The sequence below is a fragment of the Quercus lobata genome, chromosome 1, assembly GCF_001633185.2.
Source record: "Quercus lobata isolate SW786 chromosome 1, ValleyOak3.0 Primary Assembly, whole genome shotgun sequence".
Classification (NCBI taxonomy): Eukaryota; Viridiplantae; Streptophyta; class Magnoliopsida; order Fagales; family Fagaceae; genus Quercus; species Quercus lobata.
Genome location: NC_044904.1, coordinates 25,067,589 through 25,084,425, shown reverse-complemented (window position 1 = coordinate 25,084,425; position 16,837 = coordinate 25,067,589). Strand labels below are relative to the sequence as shown.

General features: G+C 40.9%; 2 protein-coding genes across 3 annotated transcripts; both read right to left on the bottom strand.

Annotated features, from left to right (window-relative positions):
- Nucleotides 1-800: 800 nt before the first annotated feature.
- Nucleotides 801-2,165, bottom strand: LOC115951428. The gene has a single exon (XM_031068642.1). It carries the CDS (start codon nucleotides 2,163-2,165, stop codon nucleotides 801-803), a length of 1,365 nt encoding a protein of 454 aa, XP_030924502.1.
- Nucleotides 2,166-10,382: 8,217 nt separating this feature from the next.
- Nucleotides 10,383-16,468, bottom strand: LOC115984737 (probable serine/threonine-protein kinase WNK4). 2 transcript variants are annotated; one of them, XM_031107753.1, is made up of 7 exons: nucleotides 15,506-16,468; nucleotides 13,776-14,041; nucleotides 13,010-13,233; nucleotides 12,763-12,920; nucleotides 12,384-12,687; nucleotides 11,825-12,163; nucleotides 10,383-11,186 (listed from the first exon to the last, which is right to left on the bottom strand). In XM_031107753.1, the coding sequence occupies exons 1-7, from the start codon at nucleotides 15,593-15,595 to the stop codon at nucleotides 10,675-10,677; spliced, it is 1,893 nt and encodes a 630-aa protein (XP_030963613.1). In that variant the 5' UTR covers nucleotides 15,596-16,468; the 3' UTR covers nucleotides 10,383-10,674. The 2 variants fall into 2 exon arrangements, with proteins under 2 accessions (XP_030963613.1, XP_030963619.1); XM_031107759.1 differs by having other exon boundaries at nucleotides 10,383-11,141.
- Between the last annotated feature and the right edge of the window lie 369 nt (nucleotides 16,469-16,837).

The window sequence follows — 16,837 nt, the reverse complement described above, 5'->3', positions numbered from 1 at the left end:
TTTCCCACGACCCTCCTTAGAACCAATTCCCCGGCACTGAATTCCCTCCCCTTTACATCTTGGTTATATCTCTGGGACAGTTTCTGCTGATACTCTGCGAGCCGTATGGTTGCGGCCTCCCGGTATTCTTCTAACCAGTCCAAGTGCTCCATCATCAGGTCGGTGTTCTGGGCAAGGTCAAATCCTGCGACCCGTGCACTGCACAAGCTCACCTCGGTTGGTATTACGGCCTCCGCCCCATATGTCAAAGAGAAAGGGGTCTCACCCGTGGATCTTCTGGGAGTCGTACAATAAGTCCATAAAACGTTAGGCAGCTCTTCAACCCATCTCCCATTTGCCCCGTCCAGCCTCCTCTTCAACCCGTTCAAAATCGTCTTGTTCACTACCTCAGCTTGGCCGTTACTTTGAGGGTATGCCGGGGTTGAGTACTTGTGCTTAATGCCGAGATCGCTGCAGAAGGCCCGGAAAGCTTTGCTATCGAACTGTAGCCCGTTGTCTGATACTAGTGAGTTCGGTACCCCAAACCTTGTGACTATGTTTTTCCACACAAACTTTTTCATGTCGATATCCCGAATGTTGGCTAAGGCCTCGGCTTCCGCCCACTTCGTGAAGTAATCCACAGCCACCAATACAAAATAGCGGTTACCTGTTGCTCGGGGAAAAGGGCCGAGGATGTCTAGCCCCCATTGTGCGAACGGCCATGGGCTGCTGACGGGGTTTAGACGACCTGCTAGCTAGTGGATCAGAGGGGCATGCTTTTGGCATTGTTCACATCTCCTGACGTATTCCACGGCATCCTTCTACATATGTGGCCACCAAAACCCCTGGGTCATGGCCCTGTGCGCTAGAGATCGTCCCCTGACATGGCCACCACACACTCCTTCATGTAGCTTGGTCAGAAGTTCGTTCACTTTCTTATGATGTAGACATAAAAGGTAAGGGCCTGCGAAAGACCTCCGATACAACTTGCGATCTGCCGACAGCCAGTACCGGGAAGCCACCCGATGAATCTTTTTGGCGTCCTTTTCATCATTCGGAACTTTATCCTCGGCTATGAAGTCTATGATCGGGTTCATCCAACACGGATTTGCCATTGACATCATGGCAACTTCAACCCCAGCCAGGTTGTCATCACTTTTCACCTCGATGCTTGGCTCCCTTATAAGCTCTATCTTGACCAACCGAGGTATATTCTCGGTAGAGAACGAAGCCAACGTGGCCAGCGAGTCGGCATGTCTGTTTTGTGCTCGACCTACCTGAGCTACCTTCACTGTCCTGAACCGGCCAATGATCTGCTTAGCCGCACTCAGATAGGCTTTCATCCGAAAGTCCCGAGCTTCGAAGCTTCCTATGATTTGATAAACGACCAGTCGAGAGTCTGAATAAATCTCAACATCTTTCGTGCCTAAACGCAATACGGCCCTCAACCCGACCAGGAAGGCTTCATACTTGGCTTCGTTGTTTGAGACTTTGAATCCTAATCTGAAGGAGTGTTCTAATCGTATGCCCTCCAAGGTGATTATGACAATACCAGCTACGGCCCCCATAGCATTCGAAGCACCGTCTACAAACACTTTCCACGGACGACGCTCCGCATTACAAATCATCTTCCCGTCGTTCTTAGGGGTGAATTCTACAATGAAATCAGCAAGAACCTGTCCCTTTACCGAGCTTCGCGGTCGGTACCTTATGTCAAACGAACCCAAACGAGTTCCCCATTTGGCTATTCGGCCCGTGAAGTCCGATCTCTTTAGCAACGACTGCAGGGGATACTCGGTGAGGACGAATACCGTATGAGCCTGAAAGTAATGCGGCAACTTCCTCGTGGCGTGCACTAGTGCCAAAACTAGCTTCTCAAGGGGCAGGTATCTCGTCTCGGCATCTACTAAGGTTTTGCTTATGTAATACACTGGCTGCTGTACTCCTTGGTCCCTTAGTAACACAGCACTCACGGCATGGTCAGACACTGAGAGGTACATAAACAAATCCTCCCCGAACTCCGGGGCTGTTAGCATGGGCACTTTTGCCAAGTACTCCTTTAGTTCTCGAAAGGCCTTGTCGAATTCCTCGTCCCAATGAAACCCCTTCCATTTCTTCAGAAGTTGATAAAACGGTCTGCAGCAATCCGCGAATTTGGAGATGAATCGATTTAGGGCGGCTAACATCCCAGTTAGCACCTGTACTTCCTTCAGATTGCTCTGCGGTATGAGGCGATTCACGGTATTTAGCTAGTCGGGATTGGCTTCTATCCCCCAAGTAGAAATCAAATAACCCAAGAACTTGCCAGCCCCCACACCGAAAGTACACTTCTCGACGTTCAAGCGTAACTTGTGCTGTCGAAGTATCTCAAATACTCCCCGGAGGTCTTCCGTGTGTTGCGACTCCTTTTTCTCTTTACCACCATGTTGTCAATGTATACTTCCACCGTGCACCCAATTTTCTCTTGAAACATCCTCGTCATCATCCACTGGTATGTGGCACCGGCGTTCTTCAACCCAAACGGCATGTCTTCGTAGTGATCGTTAGCACTCGGGGAAATAAATGCTGTCTTTTCTCGGTCCTCGGACGCCAAGGCAATCTGGTGGTAGCCCTGGAAAGCATCCAAGAAGCTCATCCTCGGGTGCCCATACGTGGCATCTACTAGTTGGTCAATCTTGGGCATTGGGAATGGATCCTTGGGGCATGCCCTATTCAAGTTTGTGAAATCCACACAAACTCTCCATTTACTATTCTTTTTCTTCACCACCACCGTATTCGCTAACCACCTCGGGAAGAATATTTCTGTTATCGCCCCTGCTTCCTTCAGCCTCTAGGCTTCCAAGTTCACCGCGTCAGCATGCTCCTTCAATGCTCTCCTCAGTTTTTGCTTTTTCGGGGGGAATGATGGGTCCACGTTAAGCTTGTGGACAATGAACTCGGGATCTACGCCGGGCACTTTGTACGGACTCCAGGCAAAAACATCCACGTTCTGTAAAAGAAACAACAACATTTCTGCCTTTTCTCGGTTGTTCATGCTCGTACCTATTTGGAAATACCTATCTTCGTCCGGAAAAATTCTGACCTTCAAAACATCCTCAGCAACGTCCGCCCCCGTTTCCCCTCGAGCCTTCTGTGATTGTTATAAAAGCTCTTTTTCGGTCTCCTCCACTTGTCCGAGCTGTTCGTTCTTCCATCTGACCGCGACGACCAGACACTGCCTAGCCACTCGTTGGTTCCCTCGCACCACGGCGACTCCATACTCGGTGGGAAATTTCACTTTCACGTATAGGGTGGACGGAACGACCTTCATTGCGTGGATCCACGGCCTTCCTAGGATTGCAGTGTACGGTGAGAATGACCGGACTACTATGAAGGTCACTATTACTTCCTTGCCTTCCATGTCCACCTAGAGAGAAATTTTCCCTTCGGGAACCACGACCCTTCCGTCAAACAAGACCAATGGCGTGTCATACTTCGCCAAATCCTAACTCTTCAATCCGAGCCCTTCGAACAGGTCCAGGTACATCACGTCGGCTCCGCTTCCTTAGTCTATCATCACTCTTTTTACCAAGAACCTGCTTATCCGAGCTGTTACTACCAACGCATCATCATGAGGTTGGATCATCCCTTGCAAGTCTTCTTCACCAAAAGAGATGGTTAGCCGACCAACTTTCATCCTCTTCTCGGGTGATTCTCCTTCTGTGCAAGCCACTGTCAGTACCCCTTTAGCTGTTGCCGTACCTCTCGGGGCAGCGTGGATGACTTCGATCACTCCCAACGGTGGTGGGAGAGGATTCCTTCTCTGCTAAATACCCTGGCCGAAATCTCGGTCAGCAGAGTCCACTACAAACTCTTTCAGATACCCTGCTTTTACTAACTGCCCGAGATGATCTTTCAGTACCCGACACTGCTCGGTGGTGTGCCCTTTATCCTTATGGTATGTGCAATACAAGTTTTGGTTCCTCCAAGATGGGTCACCCCCCATTTTGTTCGACCACCTGAAGAATGATTCGTTCTTAATCCGATCTAGAATTTTGTGCACAGGTTCTTTGAACGCCACATTAACTCCCTCAATTTGCGCCTCTGGTTCTTGCATCCTGAAATCTTTTTTCGGTCTTGTTGGGATAACGCCCTGCCGAGATCTCCCGAGTAACGGGGCTTTCCCTTTATTTTGTAGCCGATCATCTTCCAGGCGTTTATACTCCTCAATGCGCCTCATAAGTTGCCTCATATCCTCAAGAGGTCTTTTCGTCAACGACTCCTATAATTCAAAATCTTCGGGGAGCCCTATCCTGAAGGTGCTTGCCGCTATCTTCTCATTTCCTCCACCGATCTCATTGTAAAGTTCCCAGTACCAACTGGCGTAACTCCGAAGGGTTTCACCGACCCTCATCTTTATGGAAAGTAGCGCATGTCACAAATCTACTGCCGAACTCTTGAATCAGCTCGGCAAAGCTACGAATGGAGCCTTTTCGTAACCCATTGAACCATCTCAGGGCCGTGGAGCCGAGACTGGAGGGGAATACCTTACACATCAAGGCATCATTGTGTGCATGCAAGGACATCATATGGATATAATGATTGACGTGCTCCACAGGGTCCGTCTTCCCGTCGTAGGAATTGAATGGTGGTCTTGTAAATCTACTCGGCATAGGGGCCCGTTCAATTTCATCTGAGAATGGTGACCGAGCATCCCTTCGTAAGGCTCGGCTCATGGTGTCCATGGCAGTATTGTGGGGTCGCCGTTCCTCTGGCGAATCAGACCCTCGGTCCTCGTATCCATGCGAACATGAACGGTTCCAACAATGACGTGTCTCTCGGGAGTGTGAGTGATTCCTACGCTGGTGCGATTCTTGAAAGGGTGATCGGTTTTGGAATCGTCGTGTACCGGATTGGCTAGAGCCCTCTTCGCCCCGAATTCCCGTGCTATCATTTATCCTTTGCCGGTGGTGGCGGTCCCTTTCTTGGCGTCGACCCCTTGCTTCCAGTTCTAGATCCATCACCAGTCTGCGCAACCGCTCTAGCTCTCGGTCTCTGTCATCATACTGCCTGTGTCCCGAGACACCCGACACCATTCGACGGGTCTAATCCGGCCCTTCTCCCAGGCCAAACTCTTCCTCTCCTTGCAGGCGCTCCCTATCCTCGCGCCCTTTCTGTCTTCTTTCCCGCCATGTGGACCCCCGAGAAGATCCCACAGAACTGCTCTGGGCACGCCCTCCCGAACGTCCCTTGGACATTTCCTTTATTTGAGTCTCAGTCAAACCACAGCTTTATAGGAGAGCCCTACAGTGGGCACCAATTGTGCAAGCCTAAAACGAGACTGTTGGGCTCAACCTCACTTGGGCTCACAATTTATTTGTAAAGTGGGCTTCAAGATTTCCTACTTTGGGTCGTTCTCGGCACAGAGACTCAAAGTAATGTTCCTCCCCTCTCTAAATGACTGTTTTCTCTCTTTTTTCTGAACCCCCTCATCTTCCCCAACTTCTGCTATTTATAGCTTAGGTCAGTGGGGAGATCATGATTACTGTCATCGCTAGTGCAATTGAAGGTCCAATATTATCTGTTTTAAGTGGGTGTTTAGGTGAGAGTGAGATGTAACAATTATGGCCTTGGAACTTGGTTCTAGCTCAGGCGAATTTGCTCGGTAATGATGTTCCCCGAGCATCCCATGACTTGCCCGGACAGGGTTTATATGATTGTTTGGGAAGTTTTATGCCGAGCACAGCTCAGGATCCGAGGCCCAAAACTTGTTCTTTATGAAGGCAGTTTCAAGAAGGGCTTAGGGCGATGGGGCTGTTCCATTGGGCCTACGCCCAGGGCCCATATGGGTCTTGGGATCTCGGTGCCGTGCAACATTTATTTGTGTCATTGCTTATATTTAGATCTGTATGTTGTTCCTTTTTCTTTATCACAAAAGTAAATTGTTGAAATATATCCAACACAAATTACAATAACCAAACCCATTTCCCCTTAGCAATAAGCAAATCTACTCAACTATGAACTACACTGTATTAAAGTTGTTGTCTGATCGTGTGTGATAATTGAATGATGAGCGGAAGCATGAAAAAGAATGAACATGAAGGTTTACATGATAATAAGAAGTCATTCCACTAATTAATGAAGGAAACTCTAAAGGCCAAAATATTTGAATAAATTAATAGAGAAATTGACAAAATTTCATCAAGAAAAAAAAAACTATCAACGACAAAGTTGCATAGCCTCCTAAACCAAACATATGCTATACTCAATAATACAACTCTATCCTAATTCACAATTGTAAAAATGACATTTTCCTTAATGTTTTTTCAAAATAAATCATAATTAAATACCGTTTAATTCAAAAGAGAGGATAATGGATAAGTGCATAATGATAAAGACAACTTTAAGCATATTGTGGAATGGATCAATAGGTACCCTTTGTACTCCCTTAAGAACCTCCTCATCATCAGATCTGACCCCATACTTTTGGACTTAGAACATCACTTACCTTTTAGGAGAAGACCTTTCAGATTTGAGTACATGTGGATCACTCATCCTGACTGCAAGGGCATGATCAATAAGGCTTGGGATCTTCAAACACAAGGGTCCAGAGCTATACAACTGAAAAATAAACTTAGCAATGTGAGGAGAGTTGCTTTAGAATGGAATAGAAATGTGTTTGGTAGAGTAGAAACTGAAATCTGGAGGAAGCAAAATCAGTTGCAGCAGATTCAAAATGCCATAAATACTCCTGATGACACTAGGAGGGAAAGAGTGATTAGGGAAGAGTTGGAAGACCTTTTAAATAGGGAAGAATTATTGTGGGCATAAAAAGCTAGAACCAAGTGGATTTTGCAAGGGGATAGGAACACCAAATACTTCCAAATAGTGGTAAAACAAAGGAGGAGCAAAAATAGAATTCTTTAGATTAGGGATGAGCAAGGCAACCTTACTGACAATTTTGAGGAAGTGGAATCTATTCTCTCTAATCACTTCAGGAAGAGCTATGAAGGCAACAAAAATAGAAGTGCAAATGATATAATCCAAGATCTCTAAGGTCTACAAATCCCTACCTTATCTAATCAACAAATTTGCAGTCTTAATAGACCTATCACAAATAAGGAGATAGAGGACACTGTGTTCCAGTTGGATTCCCATAAAGCTCTTGGCCTTGATGGAATCCCAGCTTTCTTCTTCCAACACTTTTTGAGATACTATCAAAACAGATGTCACAAATGTTGTTCAAGCCTTCTTCCAGTCAGGCTCCTTATGTAGGGCTCTTAATAATACCTTGATTACCCTTATCCCTAAAATCAGCTTCCCTTAGGAGGTGTCACATTTCAGACCTATTAGCATATGTAATGTGCTCTACAAAGTCATATCAAAGATTATGGTTAATAGGTTGAAACCCTTCATGGATTCCATTATATCCCCCATATCAAAATGCTCTCATTAAGGGTAGAAATATATCAGATAATATCCTCTTAGCTCATGATATTATGGACACGCTTAGGAAGAAGAAAGGTAGAAAATACAGTTTTGTAGTTTTGAAGATAGATATGAGTAAAGCATATGATAGAGTGAAATGAAATTTTTTGAGGGCAGTGCTTACAATTATGAAATTTGACACTAAATGGGTTAAATGGATCATGGAATGTCTAACCTCTATCAACTATACTCTTTTGGTGAATGGAAATTTAACAACTTCTTTTCAACCTTCCCAAGGTTTGAGATAGGGAGACCCTCTATCCCCATATCTCTTCCTTATATGTGCTAATATTCTTTCAATATCTTTGTTACAGGCTAAAAGCTCAAAGAGAATTCAAGGGGTAAGGGTGGGTAAGAGGGGTCTTTTCTTCACTCATTTGTTTTCTGCTAATGATTCCTTATTGTTTTTTAGGAATGATAAGTACTCTTTAAGAAATCTGCAAAACACCCTGGATTGGTATTGCAATATCTCTGGTTAGAAGATCAATTTGGGTAAATTTGATCTTTTTTGTTCTTCAAATATGCCAAAAGAAACCTAGGAAGCTATTACTAGGAATCTTCAAGTTAATTTGGCGCAATGCCCTAGCAAATACTTGGGAATCAACTTCAAGTTGAGAGGAAATAGGATAGCAAATTTTCAGTTCCTAATTGATAAACTCAACTTTAAGCATGGTGAAAAGATTGTAGGAAATTCTTTATTCCCACAACAATTTTTTTTTTTTTTAATTATGGATATTCTTACAACTATTCCCCTTTTTTTTTCAATTTTAAGAAACCTCTTTTAATTTTTTTTTTTTTTTTTTTGGCCACATTTTGATATTAATTAAGCTCTTATGTTACAATGAACCTAATGTAAAGTCTACAAGTATATGGGCCACTTGGGCCATAATATGCCTAACACAATGTTTCATTTCCTAATCTCTCCACAACACAAGACCACTCTAACTCTATTGCTAGCCAATTTGCACTTGTTCTTCCTAGCAACACCCATCAATCCACCTTCAAAGTTCTCATCAAAAGAACTTATTACCACTTACATCAGCCTAATAAAACTAAAATAAAATGCAAAGCACTCAAACTAATGAAACAAAATATAGATAAATAATTACAAGTTATAATCCCATGTTTTTTGGGGTTAGTTATGGATTTTCAACAAATTAGGTAAGATCAATAACGTATATAATAGTTTTTGTCATTCAATTCTATCAAAAGTTGTACTTTCAGTTACTTCTTTAATTGATATGTTCTTTTCTCACTAATGTTATTTTAATCTTCCTTTTCATATTTTCATTCCCTCAACTTAACTTTCTATATCTTAGTAGTGTATTAATTGATAGTAAGAGTTTGATAGTTATGGGTTGGTTATCAGTGCATCCCCCTTCAAAGGAATGACTTTGTTATAGAATGATGCTGTCATGAGTGGGCTCCATTAAGGCTTTTCCACTTCTTCTTGTGTTAACCATGTCAGTAACAAAGACTCCCCCATTCAAGTCACCTTAATGTTAAATGGTGGAGTTTGATCAAGAGAGGATCATACTCATCATATCCTCTAAGATAGCCTTGATTTAAGGGTCGCCAAATATTCCACAACCCACGGCCCAGCCTAGTACTATTAAGGCCCATAGATAGCCCACTAGCCCCATTGGGTTAGACTGGGGCAGCGTGGCTAGTTTTTCTGCCCATATATAGGTGCTAGCTAGGCCGGACCGTTACCAAACCCATTAACCTAGAATTAACAAAATAATGTTGGGAGGGTTTTCTAAAATGCCTGATCCTAGCCTTTTACCCACAAAACTCCCAAAGGATGTGGATTTAACAAAGCAAGGGAGCCGCTCCCAAGTTTCTGAGTCCACCTAGCTATTTCGTGATTTCCTTTATATCCTAAATCTAAAGGAGACTTAGCACAATTCTTCTTAAGAAATGCATTGTTTTGCCCTTTTGTTTTTTTTTTTTTTTCATTTTACTTTCATATAAGGCAGAAAAGAGAATGCAAATCAAGAAATAAGAACCTTAGAGGCTATTTGGATTGGCAAATTCCGTAACTCAATTCTCAGTTTCCATAACTCATAACTCAAAAATGGTAGGACCCATAGCAAAAAGGTTGTTTGGTAAATGATGACTCTGTTTCCATTACTTAATTCTCTGATTTTTGAGTTATAAGTTATGGAAACTGAAAACACATTTTGGCTGTTTTTAGTTTCCATAACTTATAACTCAATGGCATTTCCATAAATAAACACACATGGAGGGACCCACAGCCACAACTTTTGACCATTTTTTTTCCCTTTCTTCTCCACTTTTCTTTCTTCTTTCAGTACTGGTCTCCGTTGGCTTTCTTCTTTCTTTCTTTTTCTTTCTTTTTTCTTCTTCTTTCACGTTGGCTGGGTTCTTTTTTTCTTCTTTTTTCACGTTGGCTGTTTTTTTTTTTTTTCTTTTTTCTTCTTTCACTGGTCTCCGTTGGCTGTGTGTGTGTGTGTGTTTTTTTTTTCTTCTTCTTTCATTGGGTTCGGTTTCTGGTTTTTTTTTTTTTTTTTTTTTTTTGTTCTTTCACTGGGTTCAGTTCGGTTTCTTTTTTTTTTTCACTGGGTTCGGTTTCTGGGGTTTTTTTTTTTTTTTTTCCTTTTGTTCTTTTGGGTTCAGTTGTTCTTTCACTGGTTTCGGTTTCTGGGTTCAGTTCTTTTTTTTCTTTTCTTTTTTTTCTTTTTTTACTGGATTCGGTGAGTTTGGGTACTGGAAAAAAAAATGACAAAGTGACAGGTGTGGGGCCCATAAATAGTGTGAAAAATATTAAGTGATGAAAATTGGGTGATGATGCCAAACGGGCGTGAAAAATTGAGTGATGAATGATGAGTAATGAGTTATTAGTGATAAGTGATGAGTGATGAAAATTGAGTGACGAAAATTGTGTGATGAAATTTTCTTGTCCAAACAGGCTCTTAGTTTCAAACAGGCGTTTATTCTCAAACATTACGCTCCTTGTAGACATATTTACATACAATTCTATCCAGAATTTTACTACACAGCACCTTGAATTTGCCCAATTCTCGTACCAGCTGACATTGATGCCTATTGCCCACCCCCTACCCTCTCTTTTTTTTATTACAGTAGGGCCTGGAAATCAACTTCAAAACTATCTTTATACACAGAGGGCCATTCTACATTGAACTAAGCATTTTGTATGTGTCTGCATCTTTTAACATATCTATCATTCTTCTCATTGAAGCATTTTCAATTTCTTCTGATTTGATGTCCTTGCTTCCTGCCATTTTTGGTACTTCTCATTGAAAAAGTATCACCAGATGGCTGTGACACATTTTTAGAAACCTCAATTGGTGCTTGAAACCCAATATTTTCCACGGCACCAACTGTTTTGAATAACCTGCGCTTGTTCACCTCCTCCACCAATGACCTGTGTAGTAATTGGCTACGTACATCTACTAGAGACCTGTTTCTCATTAATATGCGGTTGTCCACCACCACCTTTTCTTTAGAACTAGAAGCTCCATGTGATCCACGTAAAACCGTGCATTGCCTGCAGAAATTACCAGCCATGGACTGGCCCGTGTTATGGACTTCTCCAGGACAGAACCTTGTACACTTGTGAGTCTTTGTGATGCTATGTTGATCTCCCCTTGTTGGACTTGTATTGGATTCGTGCTCATTGCCAGATAAGTAATATAAGTTGGAATATGTTCCTGAGTGTGAAGAGCTTTGAGAGCTGGTATCATCAAGCAAATTATCTGCAGCAGCAAGTGCTTCTAATTGACATTGAGATTTGTAATTTCGAAAATTGAGACTTTCCCGAACCCTTCTAGCTTTGGCTAGGAAAATGCAGCCAGACTTTCTAGGACTTCACTAGGAAAATTAACATCATACATCATGTGTATGTGAAATCAGTTTAGGGGCAGGGCCTGCCACTGGACAGTCCAGCCTGAGCCTCACTCACCCAACTCAATGTTTCATGTTATTATATCCTACACAAGCATTCAAGGCCCAATATTTGACGATGGATAGGGTTTGGGCCCAAAAGCCTGAGAATGGCTTGGAGGAATTATACACACTGACCTATATTTGTTATAACTGCATCACATGGGTTCAGTGACCAACAGGGTGCAGCACTCTCCTTTATGCCATGGTTAAGGAGAGGATATATAGTGTAATGGTTACAGAGACTTTCTAGACTTCTAGGATCCACCCCTATGTGAGGGTGGTTACATATGTTCGATACATAATGTCCCTTTCCTTGATTAAGTGACCATGTCTAAGCGATAGTCTAAGAAGCCTTCTATTAGAGCGGTGGTTTGTAATTCTAGTATGCATCAGTCAATAAGGGCATGTCAAGTAACATATTAACTTTGAAAGAACTAAAATGCAATACCTTGGAGCCAATCATAGTGGTCTGCTGCTTCATCAATCCTAATTAAGCCTGATGCCGATACTTGGGATGATGAACAGGAGGAGAAAGACTGAAAGGAATGATGAGGCCCATCATCATCATCGTGATCATCTTGGTAGTTAAATGTCTGGTGGGTTTCAAGATGAGACGTGTCCCTTTTTCTCCAATGTGGTACTAAAGCAGAAATCTCTCCTTCAATCATATCCGCAATTTCAAATGGTTCCCAATCAGTGATCTCCAACTCCTTCACCATCTCCGTTGCAACATCAATTGGAGTATCGGTTAAAATATCAAAAGGGAAATATATGTTTCTGGCAGAACCTGCAACAAGGCGGTTAAAAAGTTTACTACTTGGGGTTGGAACTGTAGCCAGTCATTAAAATTACAGTATGTCCAGAAACTTTTAGCCAAATTTTAGACCCATTGGTTTCATGAAATACGAATTCAAATTAATCAAGAATATGCTTGGATGTGTTCCAGAACAAGGCTTTCCATAGAAATGGTTACTTAGAAACATGTGAAGGGATAGCTAAGGTAGTACCATCCTTATCAGCAATCTGCACTTTGAGAAAGATGGAATCATCAGGATTGAGCTTCCCTGTGATTGTCATTTTCGTCCTAGCTGGATCACTCAACTTTAGTTTCTCCATATCTCTTTGACTTAAAAATGGATTCTGACTGCCAAGCTTTTTCAGGGGCAGCTGTTCATCTTTATCAGATGCGAGAAAAGGGTCAAGCAATAATTCTTTTGCTGATAATCTTTTTGAAGCAGTTACTAGGCATTTTCCAATAAATCTCTGTGCTTCCAAGTCTTCAATCCGGTAGAATGCTCCTGGAAGCTTCCCCTGAACAAAGAAAGTGGTTGGCTGAGATACTAGTTTGACAGACATCTATAAACTTAGCATCAAAGCTGAACGTACCGATGTCACTTTCTTGTAGATTTGTGCAGGGTTGGAACATTCACTATATGGGTATTCAGATGTAAGCATCTCCAAAACACACAAGCCAAATGAATATACATCAACAAGTTCATTGTAATCTTCTTCATATAATTCAGGTGCCATGAACTCCGGGGTACCTAACACATTAGAGAAGAGTTCAATTAGATATAATTAGATGAGATGAGTACCTACAAGATTCATGTGCTAATGCCAGAAAAATAAGTACCTATAACACTGTGGGCTGACTGGGAACCACGAAGAATTGCTGCTAATCCTAGATCACCAATCTTGACTTGTCCAAGATGACCATTAACAAAGATGTTATCACACTTAAGGTCTCTATGAATTACTGGAGGATCATGGCCATGCAGATAAACTAGACCCCTTAAGATTTGGCGAGCCCAGCACTTAATCGCCCGGATGTGTACTTTCTCATATTTCTTCCTGTATCTGTATCACACCAGGATGTTGTATGTTATATTAAGCAAATAATGATTCAAATTAGAGAATAACATTTCATACAAAGTACAGCTACCCAGAAGTGTGGTTCCTTACTTAACATATCCACAGAGCTCATCTGGTCCTGTTCTTTCAGATTATTTGCAGAATATTCTTTCTAATTTTGAAATGATGGTGGATAGTTTCTATTCCAATTATTTGCATATAAAAAAATCACTCCATCACTGTAAGTTTTTTAATGAAGATTAGAAAAATGTAAAATGTAGAATGTAGAAGCCATAGACGGGGTATTTTTTCAAACAAGTTTTCTTTTTGTCTATATTTGTTTGCTGTGACATTAGATTGGGCGACCACAGACCCCAACACAAAATACCACGTATCTCTTCTAAATTCCTTGACATATCATACAATCAAAAATTATGATCACCTAATTAAGAGGCACACATGTTGTCTGCAACAAGTTTGCCTAGTTCTAAGAGTGGAAATCAAGGGATTAGTGCATTTGGCAAAAGTAGAATTGGGAAAGAAATTACTCTCTGAGCGTCCCCGAAGTAAACATTTCAGTAATGAAGTTGAAGGTCTTGCGATTAACATCAATCCAGGAGGCATGGAATTTGATGATAGAGTCATGATTAAGGGTGCTGAGGAGATGAACCTCTGAGTACAGCCGCTGCAAATCATCTGGTGAGCGAAGCACCTCATTCAGTTTTACTTGATTCCATGCCACCTCAATCCCAAGGAACTCATCGATTGCCTTGTACACTTTCTTCATTGCTCCTTTTCCAAGAACTTCATTAAACTAGAAATCACAAAGAGAATACTATCATCACGTCAAAATATTCAGTATTACCATTGATCAAGTAATCAACCAACAAAGTTAAAAGGAAAAAAATAAAAATAAAAAAGAAGATCAGGCAAGGTTGCAATAGAATATGACACTTCTTCTTGACCATTCCAAGCAAAATAATTAAGCAAGGCTTACAAAATAATAAATGTGTGCATAAGTAAGCAAGAGAAACGGTATATAACCATTGTCATCGACATCATCAAGTTTCATCCGATCTGGATTGGTCTTGGATACAAGAGTCATGTTTAATCACATTCAAGTCATCTGCCTATTCATGAATACATTGCCTGTTTTATGTTTTCCATTCAAAGGCTCCTGTCGGTTCAAGTTTCTTGTTATTCCTTTGATAATACTCTCCTATACCTTCTATTGGAAACAAGAAAATATTTTATCATGTGTCCTGGTCACTATATATATAATTGTCTTGGTGTTACAAGGTGTAGTTTCAGATTGCATGAAATTATCATACTTTAAGTCCCATAGAAGAAAAATGACATTTTTTTTCCATGAGTGAAAAATCCTAACAAAATTCTTACACGAGCTAATAATAAGATCTATTGATCATTTCACTACTAAAACTAATATCAGAGTGATGTTGAGCACCACAAACAATCACGGTCCAAGCATTTCACCAAGTTAAATTCACTAACCAAACTCCAGTGTATGAAAACAATTTTATCAACATTTTGCATTCATGTACAAAGTCTTATGAGACAACAATTGGTCCTTCATTAAGAGTCGCTAAATCACTAGTAATTGGAAACACGCTAAAGATTTCTCAGACAACAACAAACTAGCATATAAATGAAACTAACTATTTCCTGATTAAGATAATCATCTACCCGGTGATTAAGCTTCACCAGAAGCAACTAGTCCCGATAATATAGTAGGTACAGTGTATTATTGGCATGACATATGCATAGGAGTAATATATTGTAGAACTCTCAGCTGTTACATTGAACGCTTCAAATTAATAATACTTGTGCCAATAATAAATCAACGACTGTCAACGATAATATATTATATTTGTGAACCAAATCACGCCATGGAAAAGCTTTTTTGTTTTTTGTTCGAAACCAAGAAAAAAAAAATAGCTTTAGACTTGAGACGCTCCCAGCACTGCAAATCCTCGAATAACATTTAGTAAAAAAAGAAAAAGGAAATTATTTGTTTGCCCCAAAAGCAAAACAAGAAAATTTCAGACAAAAGAAAAAACAATAATCAGTATAACAAGCTGTGCACATGGTGTTGAAAGACACGTTTTGTTTTGTTGTTCGTTCTTTAAAATTTGTAAACTATATATGGAAACAGACACAGAAATCAACAATTCGAATGAGTAATATGTAACTCATCAAAAAAGAGAATCATATAATATAATCCAAAGAGATATTAAAAAAGGCTGTAACTTTAGCTTACTCTGCCATATCGATGGGTGGGATCGGTTTCCACGTATCCATATTCCGATTTGGACTCATTAGTGCGTTCTCCAATATGGGTCCTGAACATGTTTGAGCTCCCAAAGACCAAAGCACCTACCTTGTTGTTGCTGTTGTTGTTGTTGTTGTCCAAGAGAGACAAGAACTGCCCACCTAGCTAACTGAACTTTTGGTGAGAGATGTTGGGACAATTCAAATTCCCAGTCTGTTAAGGATTTCAGATTCTTACGTAAAATCTTTTAGCTAGGTAAGTAAGAAAGGAACTAGTAATTAAAATTCAAAGTAGTAATAAAAAAAAAAATGAAAAAACGTGGTCTAAATCCGCGGCTTTCCCTCGTGATTTTCGTAGGAGAAAACACCGAAGAGGAGCCAGAAAAGCCTGGAGTAGTCAATCCTCAGCATGATCCATGCCATTTCCACAACCGCACGTGAGAAGTCGTAGTTCTTAGCAAACATTTAGATTTATCTCTGTGTTTTTGTTTTTTGTTTTTTTAAGGTAAAAAAGAAAAATACTAAGTGTATTTGACAAAAGTTTGAGAGTGAAATGTTATTGGCAAAGGTTGGTGTAGTGGTAGGAATTTTACTAATTCGGATTAACCCGATAAAGATAAGCAGAAAGAATATGTTTTTGTTTTTTTGTTTTAAGAGAGAAGATGCTAGGAATATTAGAATGAGGGTGAGAAGCAATTGTGGGATGTGAGGAGGGACAGTTTCGGGAGCTTGTTAAGATTGAAGGAGTGCTTGGATACGGAACTTGAAGAATCTGTGGCCATGCTTTGGAGGTAACATTTGTGGATGACAAAGAGAAAAAAAATAAGAAATGGGGCTCGTAAAGCAGAGAGAGAAAGAGATTTGAAAGGTAAAAGCAAAGGAATTTGGAAGAGAGAAGAGCAAGAATAGAAAGACAATATGGGACTGTGTTGGTGTTGTTGGAGTGGACCAAAGTGTTGAGGTTAGCTTGCCTTAAATAAAAGAGAATGAGACGGAACTGTATGACGTTTTACTGTACAGGGGGAGTATGGAAGTGGGGGAGGTGTGGCCCCCACAAAAGGTAGAGCTGGCGGCCTTCCCAGGGATGATGATGATGATGATTGTGATTGTATCGTCACATTACATCAATGCTTTGGGAGATGTTTTTCTTTTCCGAAAATCTTTATATATTATTGTCGGGCACTCTGTCTGTTAAGACTTAAGACTATGAATATGTTTGAATACTATTTATTATTGGTAGTTAAAAATTTATTACTAAAAATATTATAATAAAATAATTTTTAAAGACATAAATAATATTGTGGGACCTAATTTTAAAGTT